The 14,144-nt window shown below is 36.0% G+C and overlaps 1 protein-coding gene across 6 annotated transcripts in view; it reads left to right on the forward strand.

Moving 5' to 3' along the window:
- The window catches only part of STXBP5 (syntaxin binding protein 5), a 156,286-nt gene that overhangs the window by 84,421 nt on the left and 57,721 nt on the right, over positions 1-14,144 (forward strand). For all 6 annotated transcript variants that reach the window (XM_070417861.1, XM_070417863.1, XM_070417864.1 and 3 more), the window contains exons 10-16: positions 5,397-5,551; positions 8,330-8,402; positions 11,159-11,306; positions 11,522-11,589; positions 11,847-11,887; positions 12,754-12,974; positions 13,486-13,664. In XM_070417861.1, the coding sequence (XP_070273962.1) occupies positions 5,397-5,551; positions 8,330-8,402; positions 11,159-11,306; positions 11,522-11,589; positions 11,847-11,887; positions 12,754-12,974; positions 13,486-13,664 (885 nt within the window). The remainder of the gene's footprint in view (positions 1-5,396; positions 5,552-8,329; positions 8,403-11,158; positions 11,307-11,521; positions 11,590-11,846; positions 11,888-12,753; positions 12,975-13,485; positions 13,665-14,144) is intronic.

The raw sequence follows: 14,144 nt of genomic DNA on the forward strand, positions 1-14,144 counted from the left end.
TTTTTGACAGGATCAGATATCAAGGACCTTTTTGTTTTGGTGTGGATCACATGTCTCCATGGATGTTTTTGACAGGACCAAATATCCTGCAAGGCCTTGGCTGTAGTAAATGAGCTTGAAACTGTGCAATGTTCTCTCATAGGTAAACTTTGAAATTATACTTGTAACACACAAACCTCATTTGCAGTCTATTTAATTACAAATTAATCCCACATGGCATTGACAATATTGAGATTTTAGATTTCTTTTGAAACAATGCCTGATTGTTACATATTTAAATTCTCTTATTTTTATTGATACTTGAAAGAACCCACAGTAATGGACTAATATGAATTACTGTTTTGTTTTTATAAATCTTATGTATCCTAAACAGCCTGTATATTAACACTATAATGCATCGATATCCAAAAGCATATTTTTTTGTGGAATTGTTATGGTTAGGATAGGCTTACCAAACTCTTTTATCTTACCAGTGAGCAGTAGATTTAGTGGTACTTAAAATATATATCGACCATCACTTTTAGGGATACCTAGCTAAGACAGGGAGTGCAGAGGTAAAATATACATTCTGTGTCCTGAAGGAGCTCTCATACAAAGGAGGTGTAGATATACAATGACTACTAGTTACGGTAAATGCTGGAAAGAGGTATACAGAAGGTGCTTAGGAACATAGGAAAGGCACCCAACTCCTTCACGGTGGATGGGTCAGAAAAGGTTTTTCTGAAGAGGTAATAGATGGACTGAGTTTTAAAGGAGAAATAGGAATTACCCAAACAGAATGAGGGGAAGTTTATTTCAGACAATGCATAACTTGTACAAATGCTATTGTAATAATACAAGCTGCAGGTTATTAAGGTCAGAACTAAAGTAATTGTGGAGATGAAATTGAGGAGACAGGTTTTTGAGACCCTAATAGAGTAAATAGGATGTGTTTATAAGATTTGGGGTCGTGTCATATATTACTATGTATTACTTTACTCACTATGTTGCAGGCACGATGGCCTTTTAGTTCCTCCGTACACCAAGCTCATTTCTAACTTGGGATCTTTGTAGTGGTTATTCCTGCTGCCTAGAATGTACATCCTTTTCCCCCAACCCCAAGATCTTTGAGTGGCTGGCTCCTCTTTATTCTGGTCCCAGCTCATCTGTCATTACTACAGGGGCCTTTCTTGACCACTCTTATAGTAACCTCTCTAGCCTCTCCTTCACATTCATCTTATGACTCTATCTTATTTTATTCATAACACTTATCATAATACATTCACTGTTTGTTTAGACTAGACATGAGAGTATTGTTCTCAGGGAATAGAGGTGCTCAAGAAAAATATTTGAGTGAATGAATGGGTAGTGTTATGGAGCTGAGTTGAGCAAATGGATTATACAAACGGCTTTTTGGCAAATTGGTTATACAAATGGCTTTTTGGGTAAAAGTGCCTCCTTTAAGTAAAAAATGCTTCTTATAGAAACACAGCTTCAGCTAAAGCTATTGTCAAAGTCAGCTTGGGGAAGTTAATCAGAAGAAGGAATATATATGAAATGTTTAGCCTCTTAAAACTTGCAATTAAAATTATAAAATGTCCAAACTAAACAACTTTCTAACCTGGATGTCTTAAAAAATGAAGGACTTTTACTTAAATTATATTTAAAATAGTGGAATAAAATTATATTACCTCTAGACTTTATTTTAACATCAAAAAGGCTAACCTTTCACTTAAAAAAAGAAAATAGATTCTTCACTTCCATAATTCACATATTACCCTAGAAATAATCTAGATCCCTTGAACATTTAATGTGATTCCAAATGCCAACAAAGACTTTGAATTATATAATTCCACTGTTTAGTGTTAAAATATTTAACTTTATTTTACTTATGACTAATCCTATATAATAAAGAGGTAATATGCAAATTGACCGTCACACCCTTGCACAACATGGCTGCCCCCATGTGGTCACAAGATGGCCGGCAGTGGAGGGCAGTTAGGGGCGACCAGGCCAGCAGAGGAGGGCAGTTAGGGGTGACTGGGCCAGCAGGGGAGGGCAATTGGGGGCTACCAGGCCTGCAGGGGAGGGCAGTTGTGGGGGACCAGGCCTACAGGGGAGGGCAGTTGGGGGGCGATCAGGCCAGCAGGGGAGCAGTTAGGCATCAATCAGGCTGGCAGGGTAGTGGTTAGGGGGTGATCAGGCTGGCAGGCAGAAGTGGTTAGGGGCAATCAGGCAGGCAGGCAGGCAGGCAGGCGAGTGGTTGGGAGCCAGCAGTCCCAGATTGTGAGAGGAATGTCCAACTGCCAGTTTAGGCCCGATCCCCCTAAACCAGCAGTTGGACATCCCCCGAGGGGTCCCAGATTAGAGAGGGTGCAGGCTGGGCTGAGGGACACCCCCCCTCCCATGCACGAATTTTGTGCACTGGGCCTCTAGTTTCTTATAAAATGTTTACTTTATGAATATTTACTCTTCAGGTTTTGGGCATTAAAATGAAAAAAATAAATAAAACCTCAGGCATTCATAGGATAGGTGATTTCTGTCTTGCAAACCTTAGATGATTTTTTAAAAACAGCACATAAAACAAGAAAAAGAAAAATATATACATATATGCATTTATTGCTGGATTGGGGAAACTTATTATTATGAAAAAGAATGTTCCCCTAGAAAAAAAAGAAGAAGAATGTTCCCTTGGTATACCTTTCAAGCTACTTCTCATCCCTGTCTTTTTTATTTTGTATTTTTTTCTCCTAAATTTAGTAAAGGAGTTCAGCCAGTTTACAAAGCCATTGAACACTTAGTTGCCTTTTGAGAGTAAACTTAATCTAATTGCTATGGTGTTATTTGATACCTTGTTAATAGTTTAACTGCCTAGTAACTAACTGGTCATCTACCTGGCAATCCCTACCCAATATCCCCAAGAAAAATGTATTTTTTTACGTTTAACTCAGCATCTCCCTATTCATGATTCTTATATTCATAATACTTATTTTTTTAAGTTATCTATATGTAAAAACACACTTATCAGATTATTCTTGAAAGATTATGTATGCAATAACTTGCCCAGGTTTTCCACTGTATAAAAGTTTAAATTGTTGGACTCTTCACCCTTCTTCATAGTATTTTATATTCACTTGTATGCTGCATTTCAAAATACAGAAGAGAGAAGATATATTCTATATGTGATAAAAAGTGGAAGAAAATTAAATATTCTTTCCTGACCACAGTTGTCATGATCACATATGCTAAGATATTGAAATGATAGATAAAGGGGTGTAGTTCTGTTCAGTACAAAATTTTAAGCTCTGGTTACTGTCATTTAGCTGAAAAAAATAAGATCACCCAAATTAGGTTAATGGTGAAAAATCTAAATGATAGTAAGCTACACAGTGGTATGGGTAACATATATGTCTATTAATTCATTCATTTACCTGTGAGGCACTATTTTGGATACAGCAAGGAACAAAACAGGCAAAACATCTTGCCCTCATGGAGCTTACATTTTTCATGCAGTGAACAGTTAGCAAAGTAATTTAGTCTTAGCAATGAGTACTGTGAAAAAAATAATAAAGCAAGGAAGGATAGCAGGGACAGGGGGGTACAGGTTTAAATTTAAAAAATATGTACAAACGCATATGCACGATACATTTATATAGTTTAAATGGGTAAAATGCTTAATTATAAAAAACAATTGAGTTATTTGACCTAATATTTATATTTACTTATAAATTACACACCTGCACTACTGCTATTCTTAAGTAAATGTTAGTGGATTTTATTTATTGTTTTAGATAAAAATAAATATAATTTAGAAAGTTTATTTTTTCCCCTCCACATATCACAAGAAGAGAACCTTTGATAGTGAGTTATAATGATTATTGGATAATGACAATAACATTAGTTAAATTCTTACTAAGGGCGTAGTGTGTGCCAGGCATTGATCCCAATGCTTTACATATACTAATTAATTCAGTAATTGTCTGAGGATACTTATCACTCTGTCTCTATTTTATAAATGCAGAAGCTAGGCACAGAGAAGGTAAGTATCCTGTCCAAGATCATACAGAAAGTAAACCAGAGTTGAGATAAAAAATGCAGGCACATTAGTTCCAGAATCAGCTCTTATAACTATTGCATATTATTACATACTGCACTGGATGTGAAGAGGAAGCAGATAGACATACTGGCCATAGAGTAAGCATTAAGAAACTACCTAGAAATTATAAATTAAGAGATTTAAGATAATCATATTCAGAACATTTTTAATCATCTATATAATCCTATATAATAAAAGGCTAATATGCAAATTGTCCCCATGAGAGTTCGACTGACGGGGAGTTCGACCACTTGCTATGACTTGTGCTGACCACCAGGGGGCGGTGCGGAACAAAGGAAGGCCCCGGTCGGCAGCCAGCAGCTGGGGAAGGAAGGACCCAGCCAGAAGCCGGAAGGCCCTGATTGGTCCTGAACGCCAGCCAGGCCTAGGGACCTTCCTCATGCATGAATATCGTGCACTGGCCCTCTAGTGTACTATAAGTAACTTCCCCACTAACAAAAAACAAAACAAAACACATTCAGCAGAGCAAGTGCTAATTTCCTTACAATGCAAAGACCTCTACAAACCAATTAGAAAAGGATTACTAATCCCCTTCCCAAGACATGAGCAAAAAACATGAATAGGCAAGTCAAAGATAAAGAAATGCACACAGATGAAAATATGAAAAGACAGTTTTTTCCTGTTTTTCATATTTAGATGTGCAGTTTCTTAAAGTGGGTGTAAAAAAAGTCATTAAATATAATGACTAGTAGGGAGACAGAGTTTTAGGGCTGATTAGAAGTGGCGAGCTGGCAGTTGAATGATGTGCATTGGAGCTGTGGTTTGAGAGCAAACCAGCCAAGGTTCCAGGAGAGAATTAAGCCCTGCAGAAATGATTTGAGTGACTGTTTTCTCAGCTTCCTCAAGGGTGATTTGTAGCTACTACACTCTTGATGCATCAATGGTAAGTTAATTAATTATGTATCATGGGTGCCTTAGGGCATTAACATTCTCTCTTGAAAGGCCTGGCTATTAGGATTGGAAATAATGGAAGTCCATTCAAGAGACTTAGCAGAAACCCAGAGAAAAAATTTTGACAACTATACTATAAAAAGATAATGGAAAATATTTTATGGGCCAAAAGGAGGTTTGAGAATCAAATGTGATAAGTGTTCATTCTTACTGTAGGTTACTTTTCAGGAATCCACCTGGGTCTTACTTAGTACAATTAAAAATCCACATGCAAATATTCAATTAACTGATGCATAAAAATGTTGGAATTTAAGATTTGATTATTTCACTAAGTAAACATTTATGATATAGCAACATAATTAGACTCTACCATGCTATTTATAATCCTAACTATGTATTTTATTTCCAGGGAGCCTTTTATTATTTTATCAGGAGGTTTATCATATGATACTGTAGGAAGAAGACCTTGCTTAACAGTTATGCATGGGAAAAGTACTGCAGTGCTAGAAATGGACTATTCAATTGTTGATTTCCTAACACTGTGTGAAACACCGTACGCAAATGGTAAGTTTTGCAACTTTAAAGCTCATTCTCTACATTCAGAACAAAGACCTATGTATTATCTTATTAGTTTCTTTATTGTGTTCATTCTTCTGGGAAAAGATGCTGCCTTCATAACTTTGAAAATTTTATTTCAGAAGTTAATTCTGTTTAATAAGCTTTATCTGTTTAGTATTACATATTATTAGTAAGTGTCTTTATAGGATAAACAAAACTGTACACATTAAGAAACATTATGGAACAGCAAATTGATCTCTCTCTCTCTTTCGCCAAAATAAATAAATAAATAATTTTTAAAAAAGAAACATTTTAATAATCTGTAAAATACTATTGTACAAGCTTCTCCAGAAAAACACAAACCATTAGAAGCAGATATGAATACAGATAGAGAGAATTTAAGGAATTGGTTCATTCATTTGTGTAATCTGATAAGTGTAAAATTTATAGAGCAGGCCTGCAGCCTGAAAATTCAGGACAAAGTTGAGTACAATCTTGAGTCCGAATTCTTAAAGAAGAATTACTGTCTTGAGGCAGAATTGCTTTTTTACCCAGAAAACCTGTCTTTGTTCTTCAGGCCTTTAACTGATAGGATGTGGCCCACCCACATTATGTAAGATAATCTGCTTTGCTCAGAGTCTACTGATTTAATTTTAATCACATCTGAAAAAATACCTTCATAGCAACATCAGACTGATGTTTGACCAAATAATTGAGCACCACATGAAGACATATCTATCTATCTATATAAGAGCCTAAGCGACTGTCCAACCGGTAGCTGTGACGCGTAATGACCACCAGGGGGCATACGCTCAACGCAGAGGCATGGAAACGTGGAACAGACTGATGATACTCAGAGGGAAGGGAGGTGGGAGGAGAGCAGGAAGAGATTAACCAAAGATATTATATGCATACTAGAGGCTCAGTGCACAGATTTGTGCACCGGCGGGGTCCCTCGGCCTGGCCTGCAGGGATCAGGCCGAAACTGGCAGTCTTACATCCCCCGAGGGGTCTTAGATTGTGAGAGGGCACAGGCCAGGCTGAGGGACCCCACCAGTGCACGAATCCGTGCACTGGGCCTCTAGTCTATAATAATAATCTATAATAATAAAAGCCTAATATGCTCATTAGACCGGACAGTAGAATGACCTTCTGGATGAAGCCAGGGCTGCGAGGGCCAAGGCAAGCCGCCGTAGCTTCGAGGGCCGAGGCAAGCCGCCCTGGCTGCGAGGGCCGAGCCCCTTGCATGAATTTCGGGCATTGGGCCTCTAGTATATATGTAAAAGCCTAAGCGATCATTACGACCAAATGACCGTACCCTGACATGCACTGACCACCTGGGGCCAGATTCTCAATGCAGGAGCTGCCTCCTGGTGGTCAGTGCGCTCCCACGGCCAGCCAACCTACCCTGGTCCCTTGTGCCAGCTGGCAAACCTCCCACGGTCCCTCCCCCTGTCCGGCAGGCCCCGTCCGGCAGCTGGCAGGCCCAGGCTGGCCTGGCCCCGATCAGGACTGGGCAAGACGGCTCTGATCACTGGCCAGGCCTAGGGACCCCACCCATGCACGAATTTCGTGCATCAGGCCTCTAGTTGACAAATAAAATTAACCATCACAACTTGTATAAATTTCAATAGGAATTTAAATCTGGATATTTTTTACTATATGTGAAGCTAATTGAGATGTAAAGATGTAATGCATTTTGCAGTCAGCAGGCACAATAAAATATTTAAGTTAAGGATTATAATACTAGAGGCCCGGTGCACAAAAATTTGTGCACTTGGGGGGGGTCCTTCAGCCCGGCCTGTGCCCTCTTGCAGTCTGGGACCCTTCGGGGGATGACCACCTGCTCATCCAGGGGGATTGGGCCTAAGCTAGCAGTCAGACATCCCTCTGGCAGCCCAGGAGCCCTCGAGGAATGTCCACTTGCCAGCAGGGAGCAGGCCTAAGCTGCAGTCGGACATCATTAGCACTGCTGAGGAGGCGGGAGAGGCTCCTGCCACCACTGCTGTACTGGCAGCCATCAGCCTGGCTTGTGGCTGAGCAGAGCTCCCCCTGTGGGAGCATACTGACCACCAGGGGGCAGCTCCTGCATTGAGCGTCTGCCCCCTGGTGGTCAGTGTGTGTCATAGTGACCAGTCATTCCCAGTCATTCTGCTGTTAGGGTCAGTTTGCATATTATGCTTTTATTATATAGGATTATAATAGCACTCTATTGAGTTCCTAAGATATCCAGTAATGAGAGTTCTTAGGGGTATTCAGATTTAAATCTTGAGTTTCTTGGCCATTGTCCTGCCTTGTAATTTGCAATACCATAGAAATTACTGTGAGCTTCTTTGTCTTACCATTACAAACTGAAATAATTTTTTTTTTAAATATATTTTATTGATTTTTTACAGAGAGGAAGGGAGAGAGATAGAGAGTTAGAAACATCGATGACAGAGAAACATCGATCAGCTGCCTCCTGCACATCTCCTACTGGGGATGTGCCCGCAACCCAGGTACATGCCCTTGACCGGAATCGAACCTGGGACCTTTCAGTCCGCAGGCCGACGCTCTATCCACTGAGCCAAACCGGTTTCGGCACAAACTGAAATAATTTTGTATTGGTTATGATACAGATTTATTTCATTTAGAAAATACTAGCCTTAAACTGTATTAAGTACAAGATGAGAATGTTAAATACTTGACAAAATAGAACAAAATAAAATCCAAGCAAAAATACTCATGATGTAATTTGTCGTCGTCTTGCATGTTTACTATTCATGCATTATTTTCCTATTCCAGATTTTCAGGAACCATATGCTGTTGTTGTTCTTCTAGAAAAGGATTTAGTACTTATAGACCTTGCACAAAATGGGTAAGAAATTAAATTTTACGAGCAATTATATTTGTATGTGGTGAAAAAGATTCTTTTTAGCATGCATTTCTTTGAAATCACATTTATATCCATAAGCTTGACTTCTTCTTAGCACTCCAGATGCACATTTCTAATTGCATACAAAATTTCTTTAGTATATTGGTTATATAGAGTTTTTTTAAGTCAAAATTTGTTGTATTTCTGAAATTTCATATGATTCAATCTAATACTTGTGCCCTGGGGCAACATAAAATCACCACGTCCAAAATTGATCCCATCACACACTTTACTTCCAGATAAGCTCTTGTTGTTTCTCCAGCCGTATTCACTCTCTGTTGCAGTGTGTCATGAATGCCATCATCAGATTAATTTTACATGCAGCACCAATTTTTTTACTCTTCTCTTTAAACCATTGTGTCTTTTTTAATTTAAAAACACCTTCTCGGCCTGCTACTATACACAGTTGGAATTCAGGATACCATTCCAACCTGATTTTTTACTGTCTTCCTGCAGGTGCCTTATTCCTAGAACTCTGAACTGGGTGTTAAACAAATACCACACGCCCCTGTCCTTCTTAGATAGTTTCCAGCTGTTGAAACACTCGGCTTGTTTCAACATCAAAAATCCATGTAACTTTTAAAGTCAGGCTTACTTTCCTCTTAAATTATTTCCTGTTCTCTCTTTACCAGACATTTCATGTCTGATCTGTGAATTCTCATCATAGCTCCTTTGCAACTTTTTGTGGTTATTTACCTTATTCTGCTTTTTCCAACTTAGATAATACTATGTTTAGTTATGTTCTTTGACTAGAAGAACATTGTACTACTTATGCCTCTTGAGAAATAACCATTAAATATGGTTTTAATTAAGTTTACCCATTCATTATGTCCATATTTCACAACTGGGGACAGTTTTGTCCCCCAGGAAATACTTGGCAGTCTACATAGACACTTTTATTAAGGGTAGAGGATCCTACTGCCATCTAGTGGTAGAGGATAGGAATGCTGTTAAACATCCACAATGCACAAGACAGTCTTCCACAATAAAGAATTATCTGATCCAAAATGTGACTAATATTGATATTGGGAAACCCTGAAGTATAAAAGTGAAGTGTATTATTCCTCTTATTTTAAGGCATCCCTAAATTCATATCAACTTAATTACATGCTACCTGTAATAATCAATTGTGTGTGTGTGTGTGTTTTTCTTTTCTGAAAGTAATACTACTTTTGTGGAATAAAGGACTTTTAAAACATTATTTCTAAATGACAGCCCTAGCCCTGACCGGTTTGGCTCAGTGGATAGAGTGTCGGCCTGCATTCTGAAGGGTCCCAGGTTCGATTCCGGTCAAGGGCATGTACCTTGGTTGCAGGCACATCCCCAGTAGGAGGTGTGCAGGAGGCAGCTGATCGATGTTTCTCTCTCATTGGTGTTTCTCTCTCATTGATGTTTCTAACTCTCTATCACGCTCCCTTCCTCTCTGTAAATGACAGCCCTAGAATAACTTTTTCTTAATATGTTTTTATTTTTTTTAGTTAGGTAAGTTTTAAAACACATGCTCTATACTGATATATATTTGTTAAAGAATACATTGTGCAAGTAACCTGTGAATAGGCATTTTATTGAGCAAATGTATTAGTTAAATGTGTAGTGATAAGAGAATTATTAAGGATTATATAGTGTGTTTATAAAGATAAAAGTTGCCTGTCAATTTTTAAATGCATCTGTTGGTTTGTTTGAGTTTTGTCTTCTATTTTTTTAATGTATGGTTGAGGAAGGAGTGATGACAGTTAGTTTCATTTTGAAGTCTAGAAAGGAATTTTCTGAAATTTTTTTCCTTTAACTTTTTAATTTTTGTCAGTAGTAGACTGATCAATACATTGATTTTTGCAGTTGCTCAAAGATAATGGTAATAGCCACTCTGAACTTTTTAGACTTTTAAAAGCTGGTTTCTGGTTTTCCAGATATTTAAGTAATCATTCTCATTTCTAAGGACTTTAAGATCAGTAATGAAAATTTTTTTTATTTTAGATAGGATTTTACTTTAATTTTATGACTTTTATAGCATTTTTTGCTCTATTTAATATAATTTTTATATCTAGAAAAAATTAAATATATAAATTATTTAGATTACCACTAAAACTAGAGAACATTTCTAAATTAAATATTGCACTGGAAATTACATTGATGGAGAAAAAAGGAGAATTGAAAATTTGTATTAGCTCTACTGATATAAGAATGAAGCATGTCTTCATTGAGAACCTATGGCTTAATAGTTAAGAGCACTTTAAATTCTGCTGCTTCTTGCTAGTTGGCTTGCCTTTGGCACATTACTCTTCCTAAGTCTTTGTTCTTCAGTCAAATCAGTTTGGTGCAAGAATAAATAAGATAAATGTATATAAATCACTTAGTCCAGTGTGTGTATATGTGTGGTATGTAGTACCAACTGTAGCTTTTCTGTTTACCATTCTCTTTGAGCAACTGTCATTATAAAAGATTTTTTTACATATATGCATATAGTAAATCTGTTAAATCTACTAAATGTGGTTAATTTCAAATTCTATAGACTAACCATCCTATCCTAATAGATAAAATATAAATTCAGATAACATGTTATGTGGACCTTCATAGGATGTTAACTTTAATCAAACTAAAATTATTTTCCATTCTAAAGCTGTAAATATTTGTTTTTCATTGTCATATTAATCATAAGTAATAATTTATTAATAAATATTTTTCTTTTCCTGTTGTTAAAGATATCCTATATTTGAAAATCCCTACCCTTTGAGTATACATGAATCCCCTGTTACATGTTGTGAATATTTTGCTGATTGTCCTGTGGACCTTATTCCTGCACTTTATTCTGTTGGAGCTAGACAGAAACGTCAAGGTTACAGCAAAAAGGTACTGAACATGAATTTTAGTGTTTAATGTTACATTAATGCATCAGTATTTTATACTTATCACCTTGAAGTGTTTGGTAACACTGAATCCTTTCCTAGAGAAAATATAAAGAAAATCCTTCTTGGAAACAAAGTATGTTTACTATTGTCATAGATATATATGAAGATGTATGGTATGCTTGGAAGTTGCTTTATATAATAATCTTTTTTTTTCAGGAGTGGCCCATCAATGGAGGTAATTGGGGTTTGGGTGCTCAGAGTTACCCAGAAATAATAATTACAGGGTAAGTTAAAGTCTGTTTCACCAAATAAAACAGTAATAGCTAAATATAATTAAGACTAAATGAGCATGACTAAAAGTGCTTTCCTTTATATTGTAACATAGTAAGAAATAAGTTATTGTCTATAACCTGACAATTTACCCTAAAGTTTATCTTTTTTCTCATATTGGTAACTACCTTTAAAATAACAGTAAATATCAAAGAAAGTAAAACTTTAATTTTTTTCCCCATCACATTCTTAACTCATTTGCTTTTCATAGGCATGCTGATGGGTCCATTAAGTTCTGGGATGCTTCTGCAAGTAAGTATTTTGAATATTATTGATAAATATTATTTTAATATTATATGTTATACAGTCTTTGCTTGTATACAACCTGTATTGTAGTAATTACATAACCAACATTTAATTTGAAATTTGAAGACTATAAATTTAATGCCTATTTATTAAATATTTGAATTTAGGATTTTTAATAGACTGAAGATATTCTAGAGGATATTAATTAGCACTTCTTAACAGAAGTACTCACATTCTTTCTTCAACATTTCTTTAAACCATCTCTTCCTAACTCAGAGATAGGAGAAGCAGGCATATGTTTTAAATCAGGAGAAAATTGTAGAATAATTTTAATGCCTGATCCTGAACTTATGCCACAAAATTTGCATTGTCTTTTTGAGATATTTATGGTGGTTATATAATGGCAAAAAAGGAAACGATGCTTTGAATGGCTGATGTTTATAAAATATACATAGCAAGCACTCATAATCCAATTAACTCCAGATATATTATGCTTCATTTTATAGTAACATTAGATTATATTTATCTTTTGTAGAGAAAATATTATAAAATCATTTTAGGAAGCAAAATGTTCTTTATTGTTTTTATTCATGTTTTACAAAATCCTTTCGTTACTCATTTTTTTTCAGGTTATCTAAATTCATCATGATGTTGATTTTTTATTCAATGAATACAATGAGTACACTTTTTTTGTATGTCAATGAGTACAGGAATGCATTATCTAAACGTATAACAGAGAAATATAGACCTGGAATAAAAATATGGTTCAAATAAATATATACTATTTCCTTACATAGTATAACTGAGTAAATATTACCTTATATTTGTTCTTTTTGTATTAAATTATCTAACATATATTATCTTTTATTTAGTAACTCTACAAGTATTATATAAACTAAAGACAGCTAAAGTATTTGAAAAGTCAAGAAATAAAGATGACAAGCCAAATACAGACATTGTAGATGAAGATCCGTATGCCATTCAAATCATCTCCTGGTGTCCCGAAAGTAGAATGCTATGCATAGCCGGAGTTTCAGCTCATGTCATTATTTATAGATTCAGCAAACAAGAAGTTATTATAGAAGTCATTCCGGTAATGCTCTCAGAGTTATTTTCATTGTCAGATGTCTGACGTTTTAAAATTTTTGAATTATTTAGAAGATTATTTACAGTCAACTTTGTCTAGAATTTTTAAAAACACCTCACTGTTTATATTGCCCTCTTCCTTTTCTTTTGAAAAGTAGTATATTTTTATGCATATCTTCTTACTGAACATTTAAATCCTTAAATACATTATATGTTTCACTTGAAGAAAGCTAATCTTTGTATGAGTATACTCTAATTTGGTATTAACATATTGCCATAAATTCTAAAATCATAATGCATGTGTATGTGTGTATGTGTATACTTGCATACATACACACCATTTTTAAGAAGCTGAGTTAGAAACAACACTTTTTTTGGCTAAATCCTTCTTTTTAGAAATCTTGCTAATTTTTACTTCTAAAAATGTTCTTTCCACTAAAGTGTATCTGTGTGTATAAACTGTAATAAAATGAACCATATTTATTGGGAGTAAGTAAGCTACCTCACTTTTACAACAGATGCTTGAAGTTCGATTGTTATATGAGATAAATGATGTGGAATCCCCGGAGAGTGAACAGGCACCACCTCTGTCAACACCAGTGGGGGCTGTCAGTCCTCAGCCCATCCCACCTCAGTCTCATCCTTCCACCAGTAGCAGTTCCTCTGATGGCCTTCGAGACAATGTCCCTTGTTTAAAGTAAGTTCTAAAAAAATTCAGATGTTTTGGAAATTATCTTTTAATTTAGATAAGTTATATGCATTAGCAAAACTATGGTGACATTTTCCTGTGCTGGAGTAAAATGGCATAAGAACAGGTCTATCTGTGCTTTATTTTGATTGATCCAACTTATTTTTCTGTTACTTCAAGAAGAATATGATTGTATAGCATGATTTTATCCTTAAAAGTACTAAGATTTTATCTTTTTTTGCCATTTTCTTTTTTTTTTAAATCTTTATTGTTGAAAGTATTACATATATGTCCCCTTTTTCCCCTCATTGACCTCTTCTAACCCACCCACCCCAGGCCTTCACCATACTATTGTCTGTGTCCATGGGTTATGCATATATGCATACAAGTTCTTTGATTGATCTCTTTCTACCCACCCAGTCTCCTCCACCTTCCCTCTGAAATTCCACCGTCTATTCCATGCTTCTATGTCTCTGGTCTATTTTGTTC

This window comes from Myotis yumanensis, unplaced genomic scaffold (genome assembly GCF_028538775.1).
Source record: "Myotis yumanensis isolate MYYU_CA2020_CCGP unplaced genomic scaffold, mMyoYum1.0.hap1 SCAF_6, whole genome shotgun sequence".
NCBI classification, from domain to species: Eukaryota; Metazoa; Chordata; class Mammalia; order Chiroptera; family Vespertilionidae; genus Myotis; species Myotis yumanensis.